The sequence below is a fragment of the Drosophila biarmipes genome, chromosome X (assembly GCF_025231255.1).
Source record: "Drosophila biarmipes strain raj3 chromosome X, RU_DBia_V1.1, whole genome shotgun sequence".
NCBI classification, from domain to species: domain Eukaryota; kingdom Metazoa; phylum Arthropoda; class Insecta; order Diptera; family Drosophilidae; genus Drosophila; species Drosophila biarmipes.
Window position 1 is genome coordinate 8,114,013 of NC_066611.1, and position 12,766 is coordinate 8,126,778.

The following is a 12,766-nucleotide window of genomic DNA, read 5'->3' on the forward strand; positions in this document are numbered from 1 at the left end:
GGATTTTATTTTAACAAACGGTCAAACCATTAATTTAGATTTTTGTAGTAAAAAAAAAACTATCGATATATAATAAAAGAAAATTCAGTAAATTAAGTTAAAAATATCTAAATAAACATTTTTTCTAGGCTAAACTTTCCTTTTAATTTTCAGAACCCATTTCTATTGATCATTTATTATTGAAACTTATCGATAACTATCGAAGCTGAAGACTTTAAGGAGCATCTCTATTAAAGTACAATCAACAGCTGGAATTTCACAAACACATTCTTGTTGACTTCGGTAGAGAATATTTTTGTTTTAGTTTAAAATTAATTAAGTAAGTAGAGAAAATGCTGTTGAAAACAGTGGATATAAGTGGAGAACTCTGTGTGTTCACCTGCTTTGAAGAGGGACACAACGAACTGCTCACATTTTACCTCCACAAACCGGGAAAGAATTTAAGTTTCTCAGAGACTGTGACAAAGGACGAGTTCCAGGAGCGTTTGAAGGTAAGTTATAGTTGTTTAAGATAAATAATGTATATACCTAACATTAACATTCGTTTCTTTCTATGCAGATGAGCAACCCACGCGTGAAGTTCCCCGAGGATGCAGTACGTCTGGCTCTGCTTACCGCGGATCTCTTGCAAGTGGACGCCTCTGCAGGTCAGATGAGTGGCCTGCTCTTGAAGTACTCCATGCCCAACACCACGGTTCCTCTTAAATGGCTTTGGAAACTGAATCCAATGAATGGTTTTTCGGTCAGAAACTGATTTATGCCCAGTCTATCCCAAAGTTTACATTGGTAATCTTTGCTTTTCCCATAGTTCTATCGCAAAATCTGCATGAATTCGATGGCCACGGCCGCAGGACTTCGGGATCAGATTTCCGTTTTGATAGAGCTTCTGAAAGCCAAGGACAAGGAGCTCCAACAGTATCGAAAGGATGGACACAAGCTGTGGAGGGGTAAGTTTCTTTATTAAATTTAGTAATATTGGTAGTAGGAGCAATATTAGTATTTCGTTTCAGTTTTCATTTTAAACTGGTTTCTTTTTGGAAGTGCTTTTAAGTAGTTGGTAGTAGGAGCAATATTAGTATTTCGTTTCAGTTTTCATTTTAAACTGGTTTCTTTTTGGAAGTGCTTTTAAGTAAATTTCAATAATGTTATATATATGTTCACAAAATACCATCAAGGGCCTTACTTCCCTTTTAGAGTTAGTGTACAAAAGTAGTAAATAGAATATTTATTTTTATTATGGCAGCCAGAAAACTAAATATTTGGGGCGAAAAATGGGATTCAGATATTTTTGGGCAATGCACCACAATGATTGAGAAAAATCTATAAAATTACAAAAAATTTTAAATGCCAATCGATTGGAAATTAAACAACGAGCTCGACGAGGTATGACATTCCACTATCTGAGTTAGTTTTTTTAAGGCAGCCAAAAAACTGAATATTAAGGGCGAAAAAATGTATTTCAGATATTTTTTCAAATAACAAATTTGAATGCCATTGGATTGGAAATTAAACAACTTCTTCGTTCCCCTTTGAGACTATTATTTTTGTTATATCAGACAAAAAACTAATTTTTTTTGTTCAAAACACTTTTTCAGAAATTTTAAACAATTTTTTTAAAAAATGTGTGCATAGTTAGAATCGTCCCTGTAATCTGAAGGTAAGCCCTTGTTGCTTTAAAAAACTTTAGGTATTTAAAATATCTCCCAACAATTCATAGACAATATTATTAATAAGCACTAAATATTCTGTTTTTTCCCCTAGTGACTGCGGTTACCAAGCCATTTGATGTCGAGGCTTTCAATGCAGAGCACCAGAAACTGCTGGACCATGCTGCTGCCTATCAGCAAGTAAAGGAGGCATTTGCAGACGAACCTCCCTCGTGCAGGTCACCTGCGCTTTCCTCGCCCGCCTTGCAGGATGTAAAGCCCAAGACCCCGTCTACTGGTTCTACAAATTCGGCGGAATCAACAACGCCAGGCTCTAAGGTTCCCTTATACTATGCAGCTGCATCGCCAAAAGCATTGTCTCCACGCAATAGGTTCGGTTTATACTTCATATTCTTTAAATACTCTGATATATTATATTTATATATATAATATTTTCAGAAAGCGCAAGGCCCTTGAAGCCAATACATACCATTTGGAGCGCAAGGTAATGGAGCGCCGTTCTAAACCGCAAATCAAGTACAAAAGCTCCCAGAGTTCCGAAGAGACAGACGCGAATAATTGGTTTACTGAGTTAAAGCCACACATTAAAATGGAAACTGTACAAGATGCCGAAGAGCCATCCACATCGGCTACGATTGCCCAATCTTCGCTGGCGAAACTAACCAAAGTTAATGCTACTGTGGGTATAGCTGACATTAAAACTGAACCCGTGTCTAAGGAAAGTGAAACACCTGATACTGAGGAAACCGAGAAAACTAAAACATCAGCAGAGACTGTGGAGTTCATCTTGCGGCAGATTGAAACTGTTCAAGAAGTATATGATACTCCCAAACCATTTATTGAAGAAGGCAAGGGCCTTGATTCCCCAAAAGTATCCATTCAAGAACCAGAAGTTCTTGGTTCTCCTGCAGCAAACGTGGACACCGAAGTGGACAATGGGCCAACGAAGCCGCTCAGTGAGCTGGAGGAGCTAAAGGCCATACTACAACGCACGGCAGCGCACACCAAGAACATGATTATCAAGCACGGAGTCAGCAAAAAAGAGTAGTAAGGAAATACTCCCTCTCTAAATGGTGTTTCATATAAAATTTAAGGTCCAGTCCATAGGTTTTTTTTCTTGATTGATAAAATCAGACACTATAAATCCCCAGTGATAAAAGGATATAAAATATTGTATGTATTATAAGAAAATTTCTAGATTAACTAGAATACGTAGTGCCTCGTTAAGTTAGGTCTTGAAGGATTGCAAAAGGGCCATTTAATTATTTACTTAACTATATATTATTATCTCGTACCAAAGATATCTACTTGTACTTGTTTTATGGCGGAAAAATCCCATTTTACATATCATACGATTAGTCACTATTTTATTTGGGAGGGCCAGTCTGAAATTCATGGTTTATTTTACTTTGTTCATATGTTTTATGACAGTGACTAATAAATTGTATTGAAAAAAATCAATTTTTTTGGGATTGCTACATATTGGAAAAAAAACGTTTGGTTATAGAAGAAAAAAAATATAATTCGAATTAGAATATAGAATGGCAAAAATTAGTTATTTTATTTTATTTTGTACTTTTCAAATTATTAAATAACACAATATTTTGCCTTTGAGCTGTAAAATTCCACAGGGTTCTTAGGTTTCAGGCCCACACTTAGTTTAACTTGCCGTCGAGAAAACACCCCTTAGTAGGAGTCAAGTTGTTGCTATGGGGCTTGGTGTTCCCAAACCCATCCGCGCCTAGTGCCATCGAAATCAAAAATGAATTTCGCTCTGATTTGGCATTTGTTTACTTTTATGGCACCCGATCGACCTATCGAGCCGTTGTCGATGTGCTGCTTTGGGGCTTTGGCAACATTCAATTTACGCACATTTAGCGATAAGATAAGCCCTAGGCAGCCACAAATAATATCAACTGGCCATGGGTCTGATGGCTCATTGCGGTGGCTCGGTTCAAGAAATTCGGTCGATAATAGTTAAGGGCCAAAAGATTTAAAAATCCAATATTTTAGACTCTACTTTCCATTCAAATCGGTTCTTTTATATCGCCAAAGAAATGGCTAAAGTCTGGGTGGCCATATCGCTTTTCCTAGGCGTTCTGGCATCCGGTGAAAGTGAGTCATCGATCTAATTAACGCCTAAGCAGTCTTACCAATATTATAAAATTATACTAAAAATGCAGAAGGCATTTTAAAAATTTTGCGATATTTTATGGCTGAAGAAGTGAACTCAAAATCAGTGAATTTTGTGTAGAGAATAAATCTTCAATGACAAGTTATCTCTCAAGCAACTTTTTTTTTCTTTTTGTTTTGGTTATTCTTTTCTAACAAAAGTCTTTGGTTAAGATAAGAAAACATCGTGTTAATGGCAGTTTTCAAGTTTATTGGTTAAATAAAACCAATTTATATATGATTAATATCATATATTTTTAAATGTACCTATAAAAATCAGCCTATATTTATTTAAAAAAGTTGATTTAATTTATAATATATCATTAATTATAATTTTAATATTCACAAAACGGTCGTAAAAACCCCTCCCTTGTTATCTCTCAATTATTATTAACATTTTATCGAAGGAAGTGAGAGTATTACCATCACCAGACTGATTCTGCCATTTATTGCCAAACTTTTGCCATGACTAATGTAGACCTTAACAGGGCAAAAGAACAATTATCCAAATAATTTTCCAAGGAGTGGCAATCACAACACATTCGATTAGATTGCTTTGTTTTTTCCAAGCCACTAAGGAGCTATAAAGCGCTCACCCTATAATTCTGAAGTACTTTCTTGTTAAGACAACAATGCCAGCTATCTCTTGGCCACCGATAAACAGTATTTGTCTATACATATATATGTATTTGATATAGTAACTTGTCAAGGAGGTGGATCCGATGTCATGTCCATGACCGATATTTAACCATATAGTATAATAAGATCCTATATACGAGTGTATTCCTTATAAATGTATCTCTTTACCCACTATTCTTGCAGATCTTGGAGCTGAGAGGGCTGGAGCCATAGAGCCCAAGATTGTGGGTGGCAGTTCGACAACTATAGAACAGGTTCCCTACCAGGTGTCCGTCCGTCTGACCGCCAACGAAAAGAAGAGCTATGGTTCCGGTCACCTATGTGGCGGAGTGGTGATTTCCCAGCGCTTGGTGGTCACCGCCGCCCATTGTTGTTACATGTGAGTAGGATGCCTAACCTGCTTAAAATGTTTCAAAATAGTTTCTCATTTTTAGCACCGATAAAAAGAAGTACCGAGCTGCTGGTGAGTTCGTCATAGTCATGGGCAGCACCTATCTGAAGAGCTACACCAATCTCACCTTGGAGTACTACCTGCAGCAGCTGATCGTCCATGAGAACTACCAATCGGACTCTCTGACCAACGACATCGCACTGATGTTTATTAATGGTTATATTCCCTGGAACTGGCCAACAGTGAGGGCCTTGTCCCTAAACAGCCAAGTTGTGGCCACGAGCACTGAGTGCCTGATCTCTGGATGGGGTCTGCTCCAGGAGGTGAGTACTAAGCACCCAGGAATGTTTTAAAAGTCTCCAAATTACACACAATAACAAACTGTTTGGGGTTTCTAAATTGTTATAGTCCATGCTTATAAAATAGGTGTGGACTTTATATAAGCAAAATAATTTATAAAAACAATTCTGCGATATGATATATAATTTAAATTCGAGATTGTTCGGTGTACTGTGATTTTTTTTCCTTAGATAAACATACCAAATACCCAAGAAATAATCGTATAATTTACAAAAATATTTTGAGATATGATCTATTAAGTTGATCTATTCAAGATATTTTCAGCAGATCAGATTAAATTATTTTTTTTAAATTTAAATACTCTAAAAACTTGATTTTAAAGATTTTTGGAAGCCGACATTTGATAAAAACAAAAGAAAATCAGAATAAAAAATGTTAACTTTAAGATAAATAATATAGGATTAACATAAACAATGAATAAGACTTAATAATAATATTTTAATATAATATAATATAAAAATAATTAGAAGAAACATTTATAACGTAATTCTAATACTACATATTGTTTTAGCTGAAAGTTCAAAGTTCCCAATCCTATATTTCTACTTTATTGAAGGATTACCTATTATTTTATTAATAAAATCCCATATCATATATTCTTTCAGGGTGGCATTGTGAGCAGTAATACCCTGCAGTCCGCCACGGTGCCCATTGTGGCCTACACCACCTGTCGCATTGCCTACGGCACCGTTCCGATTTCGCAGGTGTGTGCCGGATATTGGACTGGGGGAGTGGACGCCTGCCAGGGCGACTCCGGTGGACCCATGAGTTGCAACGGAAAGCTGACTGGGATCGTCTCCTACGGCGCCGGGTGCGCGGCAGCTGGTTATCCGGGCGTCTACACCAATGTCTCGTACTACCACAATTGGATCGTCCAGAAGAACAACTCCCTGAACTACACGCTCTATCATAGTGGAGGAGTTCGGCTGGGATCGGGTTGGTCCTTCCTCGGGACTTGTCTTACACTGACCCTTGCCTTCGTCTTGGATCTCAGAATCTAATCGATACTTTAGTCTAGCAAATTATTTAATAAATTTATTCTTTTTTCAAAAAGGACCGTTTCAATAAGCCTTGTATTTTAAATTTTCAATATTCCATTAAATCATCAATCAAACCTCTCTAAATATTATATATTGTTTCCAGAGAATATTATAATATCACTTGCTAATATCTTTATATCATTTTTAAAATCCTATTAATTGGATCGTTTAGACACTGTTTCAAACATCATATTTTAAAAATTTGATTTCCTTTTCGTAATCAATGTCGAGTGTGTTTAATCGGGAGGGGAACTACATACGCTTGTGGGACTTTGCCGCACTCTATGGACCACCAATGGATGTGCCAGCTGATGTTGCTGATTCTAGCGGCCGATCCCAAGCATAGTCACGCCCAGATTCTCCAGCCGATGTCCACGGCCTCGTCCTTTGTGATCCTGCCGAAGATTGTGGGCGGCTATACGGTGACCATTGACCAGGTGCCCTTCCAGGTGTCCGTGCGCCGGCGTCCGATCCACCAGCGGCGCTTCGGAATGGGTCATGTGTGCGGCGGAGCGGTCATCTCCCAGCGGGTCGTCTGCTCGGCGGCCCACTGCTATGCCATGTGGGTGAACATACCAGATAGGACATTATAAAATAAATGTATCATAAGTACCCTCCCTAGAAATAACTCGGTACCGCTGCAATACCGTGATCCGGAGCAATTCGTGGTCGTCGCCGGCAGCAGTGCCATCGATCATACGGACCGCTTCACCCAGGAGTACCTCGTCCAGCAGATCGTTGGCCACGAGCAGTACAATATGACATCGTTGGAGAACGACATCGCCCTGCTCTTCCTCAATGGATTTATTCCGTGGCAATCGCTGGCGATTCGACCCATTCCGCTGGCCATCGATGCACCGGAAGAGGGCACCATCTGCCTCATACACGGCTGGGGCAAGGTCACCAAGGTAAGTGATCTCATTCTCAACCCATGACTAGATGTTTTTTTGTCCGCTCAAGAGAGCGTCCGTAAATAGATGTGTGCTACTTGTGTCCGAAAAAGGGAGCGTCCTCTACCTGTATCAAAAAAGGATGTGTCCTTATAAGGTTCACATTCCCAACCCCTGCACAGGTATTGGTCTTTACTTGTCCGCTCAAAAGATTGTCCGTTTAAGAATGTATCTTACCAAATCAAAAGCACACACTAATCTGATTTTTAGTAAAAATAGTTGACCGCATAAGAGAGCATCCTTTAACCAACGTATGTATGTTACAAAGTTTTAGGTAAGTGTTACCATAGTGTGTCCGCATAAGGGAGCGTCCGTAAGAATCTGTTATATTAAAATTAGTCCCATGCTAGCACAGTTTTTATTGAAAAAGGTATTTACTAAAAATGGTTTGTCCGCATAGTTCTCATTGCTGGCAATTCAAACCTACTTCAACAATGATTTTTAATTTAGTTTTACTTTTTTGCGCAGAAGGACAAATCTGCTTCGTTGCAACAGGCCCCAGTACCGATACTGAACAAGGAGCTCTGCCAGGTGATCTACAAGCTACCGGCCTCCCAAATGTGCGCCGGATTCCTGCAGGGCGGCATCGATGCCTGCCAGGGCGACTCCGGCGGACCGCTGATCTGCGACGGGCATTTGGCCGGAATAATATCGTGGGGCGTGGGCTGTGCGGATCCAGGCTATCCAGGTGTTTATACCAACATCTCGCACTTCCTAGAATGGATTCGGAAGGCCAACGCTTCGCTGGATTACTCCGAGTACCGCCAAATGACGCCGCAGAGTCTGTCCAGCCGCCGATCTGTGGCATCTCAGTTCTTGGATATTGGCCTTCTGGGACTTATCATTAGCCTTCTCTGACGATCGGACAGCACAATAAATCGCTTTCTCTTGTCTGTTCTACAACTGATTTATCTAATCGTGGCGAGGAGGCACCCACTTGTAGATTGTCCAATAGTTGACGGTGATCGACGGTTTTGATGACATCAGAGGAGGAGGGGCCCACTAAGGGGTACAAGGAGTCTCTTGGTACGGGGTACAACTTTACCCTTTAAACTTGTGGAAAGAATACCATTAAATGAAAATAATACAAAATAAATAATAATGAATTGGCATTGTTCAAAAGGCAATTAAATCTTTAAGTTTTAATTTCAATATATTTATAAAACACTTACTAAAAAATAAATGTACCTAATATTTTTTGAGTTTTCAAAGACAGTTTCTCTTCTGTCCTTCACAGCCGTCGATTAAAAGCCGCCAAATCGCTTAATGAATTTGCCAAACCCCTTTTTTTTCATTGGTTTCTTGGTTTTATGGTAAAGTAAATACAAGCTTATTGGAACAAGATATAAAGCTTTTACTATTTGTTTACTAAAATATGGAATTCACCTAGAAAAGGAGTCGTAATGGATGAGTATCTTGTGGTCGGAACCCATGGTTTTCAATATCTGCGTAACGTAGATTTTGATTTTGTTTAAATTGTTTATTTGGCATCTGGCAATGTCAGAAATGGGACTGAATAATCAATATTGTTTGCACATGACGAGTGGAAGTGATATTTTAATTGAACTCGAACAATGGGCAATAATTTCGCAATGGAGATCAAAGATATTTAAATGATATGAGAGGGTACTTAACCTATAATTGTAAAATGAAAACACTCTTTTAATACAACAATTTATAGAAATAAATGATTTAAGCTAAAGATAAAGCCCTAAGAAATTGAATTTACCCTTTAGTCATAGGCCGGGAAAACCCAAAGATCTTCCAGAGATACGAAGATAGAAATCATTTAATCTTGGACACACTTTTAGGAAATCCCCTGGTAGTTCCCCGCATTCGAGTGCCCCATAAATCGGTGTGGTAAACCCAGAGATTGGAAAACCCAGCGGTGGCACTCAAAACCTAAGGCTGCAGTTCGTCAAACCCGGACGCAGGTCTTCGGGTCCCCGGCGGTGACAAGTCAGTCCGGCGTTTTTCGCCATGTTCTATGGTATTGTACGATGTCTATTGATTAGATTAGGATGCCCGCCCAGTGCCAGATTTTTATTTTGGCCGCGATATTGGACAAATGGGTTCGGCTCCTTCATTAGTTGGTGTCGCCACGTCGAGGAGTTAGCATCTAGATGGTTGGAATGATCGGATTGGTGAAATACTTGGCGGTAGCCCTTCTGCTCACTTCCCTGCCGGCGGAACTGAGAGGTATGTAGCCGGTTTTTTTTTTTTGGAGTTAATGGATTCATCATTGAATTAACTATGTTCCCTAAGGAGCCGTTCCACGGACACAGGCCATCCGGCCGAGATTCGATGTGGACCCCGGCAGGATTATCAATGGCACGGAGGCCACGCTGGGGGCCACCAGGCACCAGGTGGGCATCCGAAAGGCCCTCAACGATGGCTACTTCTTTGGCACGGGACACCTGTGCGGAGGATCGCTCATCCGACCAGGATGGGTACTCACCGCCGCCCATTGCTTTGTGGAGTAAGTTGGGCTAGAGATCAGTGGGTTTAAGGGGTATTCCGAAAAGTATCAGGAAGTATTCCCGGAAAGTTGTGTAATCTCGGGGAACATCAAGTTAAGTTGGAATGTTTGATACCACCTTATCGGTTCGAAGAAATCTCAAAGTATTTATGGCGCTATAATAATTAATAATTAAAGTATTCTTGAAAAATATTTTGTGACTCAGGGACATCAACTACTTTAAAGAGCAGGGTCACCTTTCTGGAAAACTTGGCTTAAGGTCACCAAACCTTATCTTTAGAACATTATAAAGTGGCTAAAGATTTGTTATTAAGCATAAACTTGTAAAAGATATTATACTTTTAAATGGATAGAGCCAAGAAACCTAATATTTTTAATAATAATTTTGATGATTTAAGACCATTTTTTTTAATGTACTATTTATATATTGGATAGTGAAAACTATAATCTTATTTTGGCACATAAGGAAAATAATCACTTAAGAATGCTAAATTTTATTTTTAAAAGTCAAAATCTTAGGGAAAAAATAGAAATTTGTATTGTAAGATTTTATAGACTGGGTCACCTTTCCGAGGTTGCGATCACTTAAGCCAATCCCTTTGACTTACCTTTCTGGAAGGCCTCACAAACCTATAGATTAATTAACAATGAACTAATTCATTTCCTAACTAATTCTTATAACTTGTATGCCAGTCAGGTGATATATGACGGAACCTTTGTGCCCAAGGAGGAGTTCATCGTGGTGATGGGCAACCTGGATCGCTACAATCGCACCAACACGCTGACCTTCACGCTGGAAGAGCGGATCATGCAGCTGGACAAGTTCGACCTGTCCACCTACGACAAGGACATCGCCCTGCTGAAGCTGAATGGAACCGTGCCCACCGGTCACCCGACCATTCGTCCCATCGCCCTCAATCGGTTTGCCGTCGCGGAGGGCGTCGTCTGCCAGGTGACGGGCTGGGGCAATACGGAGGAGGGCTACATTTCGGATATCCTGATGACCGTCGATGTGCCCATGATCAGCGAGGAGCACTGCATCAACGACAGCGATCTGGGCCATCTGATCAAGGCGGGCATGGTGTGCGCCGGCTATCTGGAGGTGGGGGAGAAGGACGCCTGCTCGGGCGACTCCGGAGGACCCTTGGTGTGCCAGAGTGAGCTGGCCGGCGTGGTCTCCTGGGGCATTCAGTGTGCCCTTCCCAGGCTGCCGGGTGTCTACACGGAGGTGTCGTACTACTACGACTGGATACTGGAGAACATGGGCGAGGATCCGAATGGTGATGGAAGTGGTGACGGAAGTGGTGACGGAAGCGGTGATGGAGGTGGTGACGGAAGCGGCGATGGAAGTGGTGATGGCAATGACGATAATAATGGAGGTGGTGGTGCCATGGGCGTCATGGTCGGAACTGTGAGCCTTCTCTTGCCTAGTTTTCTCGCCCTGAGGCTAATGACTAATCAGTTCTGATTACCTTAGAGTTACTTAAATAAACTAAGAACTAAAATTTGACTCTATTTTCTTTACTTTGAGTTTTACACATATTTTAATATGATTATATTAATATAATATAGATTCTCTATTTTGTGAGAACCAACACTAAAGGTATATTAAAATAGATATTATAAAAGAAACTAAAAAGTTTTGATTTAGAAGCTATAAATAAATAACTTACTTATTTAGTAAACGTCAGTTTTTTTTATTGTAACTTACACACTGGTAGGTTTATAATACTTAAGGATATTTTCTTAAGTGTAAGAATAAGCCTAGTCACCATTTCTTACCATTTTCTTTGCTAGTGTAAAAGCTTTTCTTCGTTGCAAAAAATATTGCCTACTTCTAGGCGGTCTATAAAACTTCTTAGCCCCAAAATTTCAACGGCCCATATAATCCCCGATCGTGGGGCTATCGTCGCAGTTGTTGTTAGTTAGCTAAAAATAGTTCACGGCGCAGAAAGGGACTTGATTTCACTAGTCCGATGAATGGCAGTGACCACCTGATACAGCTAATCTTTATGGTTCCAGACGGTCCGGGCCAGAAAGAGTGGCGTCCGTGACTGCAGGGCGCTCGACACGAGTGAGTCCAGTTCCACTAATCAACCGATCAAACGTGCAGACAAGGTCAAGGAGGCCAGCTGCATTGGGCAATCGGCAGTACCAAACCAAGGGAGCACTTTCTATCTATGACTTGGAGAGGTTCTTCTCAAGGCTGCGTTACAGCACTATTAATCTTCGCTTTTGGGTAACACCAACTTTTTGCCGGAATGCACGCAATCTTCGGGCCATCGATCCTTATCAGCCACACTTTGTCATGTAATCTGCTTTCCATTTTAGTTCACTTCAAGATTTGTTATATGTATGTAGTTCTCGAGAAGGCGCAATACACATTTCCGCTACACTTCAGGCATGCGAGAGGTTCTTCAGAATATTTTTTTCTATTCACATAATATTTATTATTACATTGTAATACATCAGGATAATAAAAAATAAAAAAAAATAACAAAACAAATATAAGTAAAAAAATAGTTATAATAAATTCCATTATTATTATAATAAACTAATTATTATAGTTTAAAAACTAAGACTTAAATGATCTTAGTTTTTTGTGTGCTTCTCATAAAACATTTTTGCTATCAATCCAGAGAATGGACATTCAAAAGCCCCGTGAAATACTCAAGTACCAAATGGACTTCTTAGAACATATTATTCCTAATAATATTTCCACGTTATCGGTAGAGTGGATAATTATTGATTTCCTTTTTAGGGGTTCGTCAAGTTTGACTCTGAAGCCAACTGACCGATTGACCAATTGTAATCCCAGCTTCAAAACACAAACAAATTGAACCCCAGTATAGAAATAATAATCAAAACAATGTTGACAGGCAATGCGTTCTTATCGATACCGATGGAGCGTGTGTGTTTGTTTATTATTCGCTTCGATTCAGTTCGATTCGGCGATTCCCAAGTATTGGTGCCTGGGTCGTATGTTACTATAGCTTTATCAACAACAATAACAAGCGAGTCGGATTCAAGACTCACGAAACCAAAACAAAAATTTATGGAATTATCTA

At 39.7% G+C, this 12,766-nt stretch overlaps 3 protein-coding genes across 4 annotated transcripts; all 3 read left to right on the top strand.

Annotated features, from left to right (window-relative positions):
• The first annotated feature begins 247 nt into the window (after positions 1-247).
• Positions 248-3,128, top strand: LOC108036164 (uncharacterized). The gene is made up of 5 exons (XM_017112158.3): positions 248-491; positions 560-742; positions 809-947; positions 1,762-2,038; positions 2,106-3,128. The coding sequence occupies exons 1-5, from the start codon at positions 333-335 to the stop codon at positions 2,713-2,715; spliced, it is 1,368 nt and encodes a 455-aa protein (XP_016967647.1). The 5' UTR covers positions 248-332; the 3' UTR covers positions 2,716-3,128.
• Positions 3,129-3,269: 141 nt separating this feature from the next.
• LOC122818631 (transmembrane protease serine 9) lies at positions 3,270-11,208 on the top strand. The gene is made up of 9 exons (XM_050888322.1): positions 3,270-3,782; positions 4,662-4,857; positions 4,913-5,192; positions 5,835-6,224; positions 6,578-6,831; positions 6,892-7,177; positions 7,688-8,000; positions 9,485-9,698; positions 10,392-11,208. The coding sequence occupies exons 1-9, from the start codon at positions 3,725-3,727 to the stop codon at positions 11,164-11,166; spliced, it is 2,766 nt and encodes a 921-aa protein (XP_050744279.1). The 5' UTR covers positions 3,270-3,724; the 3' UTR covers positions 11,167-11,208.
• LOC108036175 (trypsin) lies at positions 6,293-8,399 on the top strand. Of its 2 annotated transcripts, none has more exons than XM_050888154.1 (3): positions 6,293-6,831; positions 6,880-7,177; positions 7,688-8,399. In XM_050888154.1, the coding sequence occupies exons 1-3, from the start codon at positions 6,554-6,556 to the stop codon at positions 8,075-8,077; spliced, it is 966 nt and encodes a 321-aa protein (XP_050744111.1). In that variant the 5' UTR covers positions 6,293-6,553; the 3' UTR covers positions 8,078-8,399. The 2 variants fall into 2 exon arrangements, with proteins under 2 accessions (XP_050744111.1, XP_016967664.1); XM_017112175.3 differs by having other exon boundaries at positions 6,301-6,831; positions 6,892-7,177; positions 7,688-8,391.
• Positions 11,209-12,766: the final 1,558 nt, after the last annotated feature.

Coding starts and splice junctions, on each gene's coding strand:
- LOC108036164 (XM_017112158.3), top strand. CDS start 333: ATGCTGTTGAAAACAGTGGATATAAGTGGAGAACTCTGTGTGTTCACC. Junction 492..559: donor AGTTCCAGGAGCGTTTGAAG/GTAAGTTATAGT, acceptor CTTTCTATGCAG/ATGAGCAACCCACGCGTGAA. Junction 2,039..2,105: donor GCATTGTCTCCACGCAATAG/GTTCGGTTTATA, acceptor TAATATTTTCAG/AAAGCGCAAGGCCCTTGAAG.
- LOC122818631 (XM_050888322.1), top strand. CDS start 3,725: ATGGCTAAAGTCTGGGTGGCCATATCGCTTTTCCTAGGCGTTCTGGCA. Junction 4,858..4,912: donor GCCGCCCATTGTTGTTACAT/GTGAGTAGGATG, acceptor TCTCATTTTTAG/CACCGATAAAAAGAAGTACC. Junction 6,225..6,577: donor CCTTCGTCTTGGATCTCAGA/ATCTAATCGATA, acceptor TGGATGTGCCAG/CTGATGTTGCTGATTCTAGC.
- LOC108036175 (XM_050888154.1), top strand. CDS start 6,554: ATGGACCACCAATGGATGTGCCAGCTGATGTTGCTGATTCTAGCGGCC. Junction 6,832..6,879: donor GCGGCCCACTGCTATGCCAT/GTGGGTGAACAT, acceptor ATGTATCATAAG/TACCCTCCCTAGAAATAACT. Junction 7,178..7,687: donor GCTGGGGCAAGGTCACCAAG/GTAAGTGATCTC, acceptor TTTTTTGCGCAG/AAGGACAAATCTGCTTCGTT.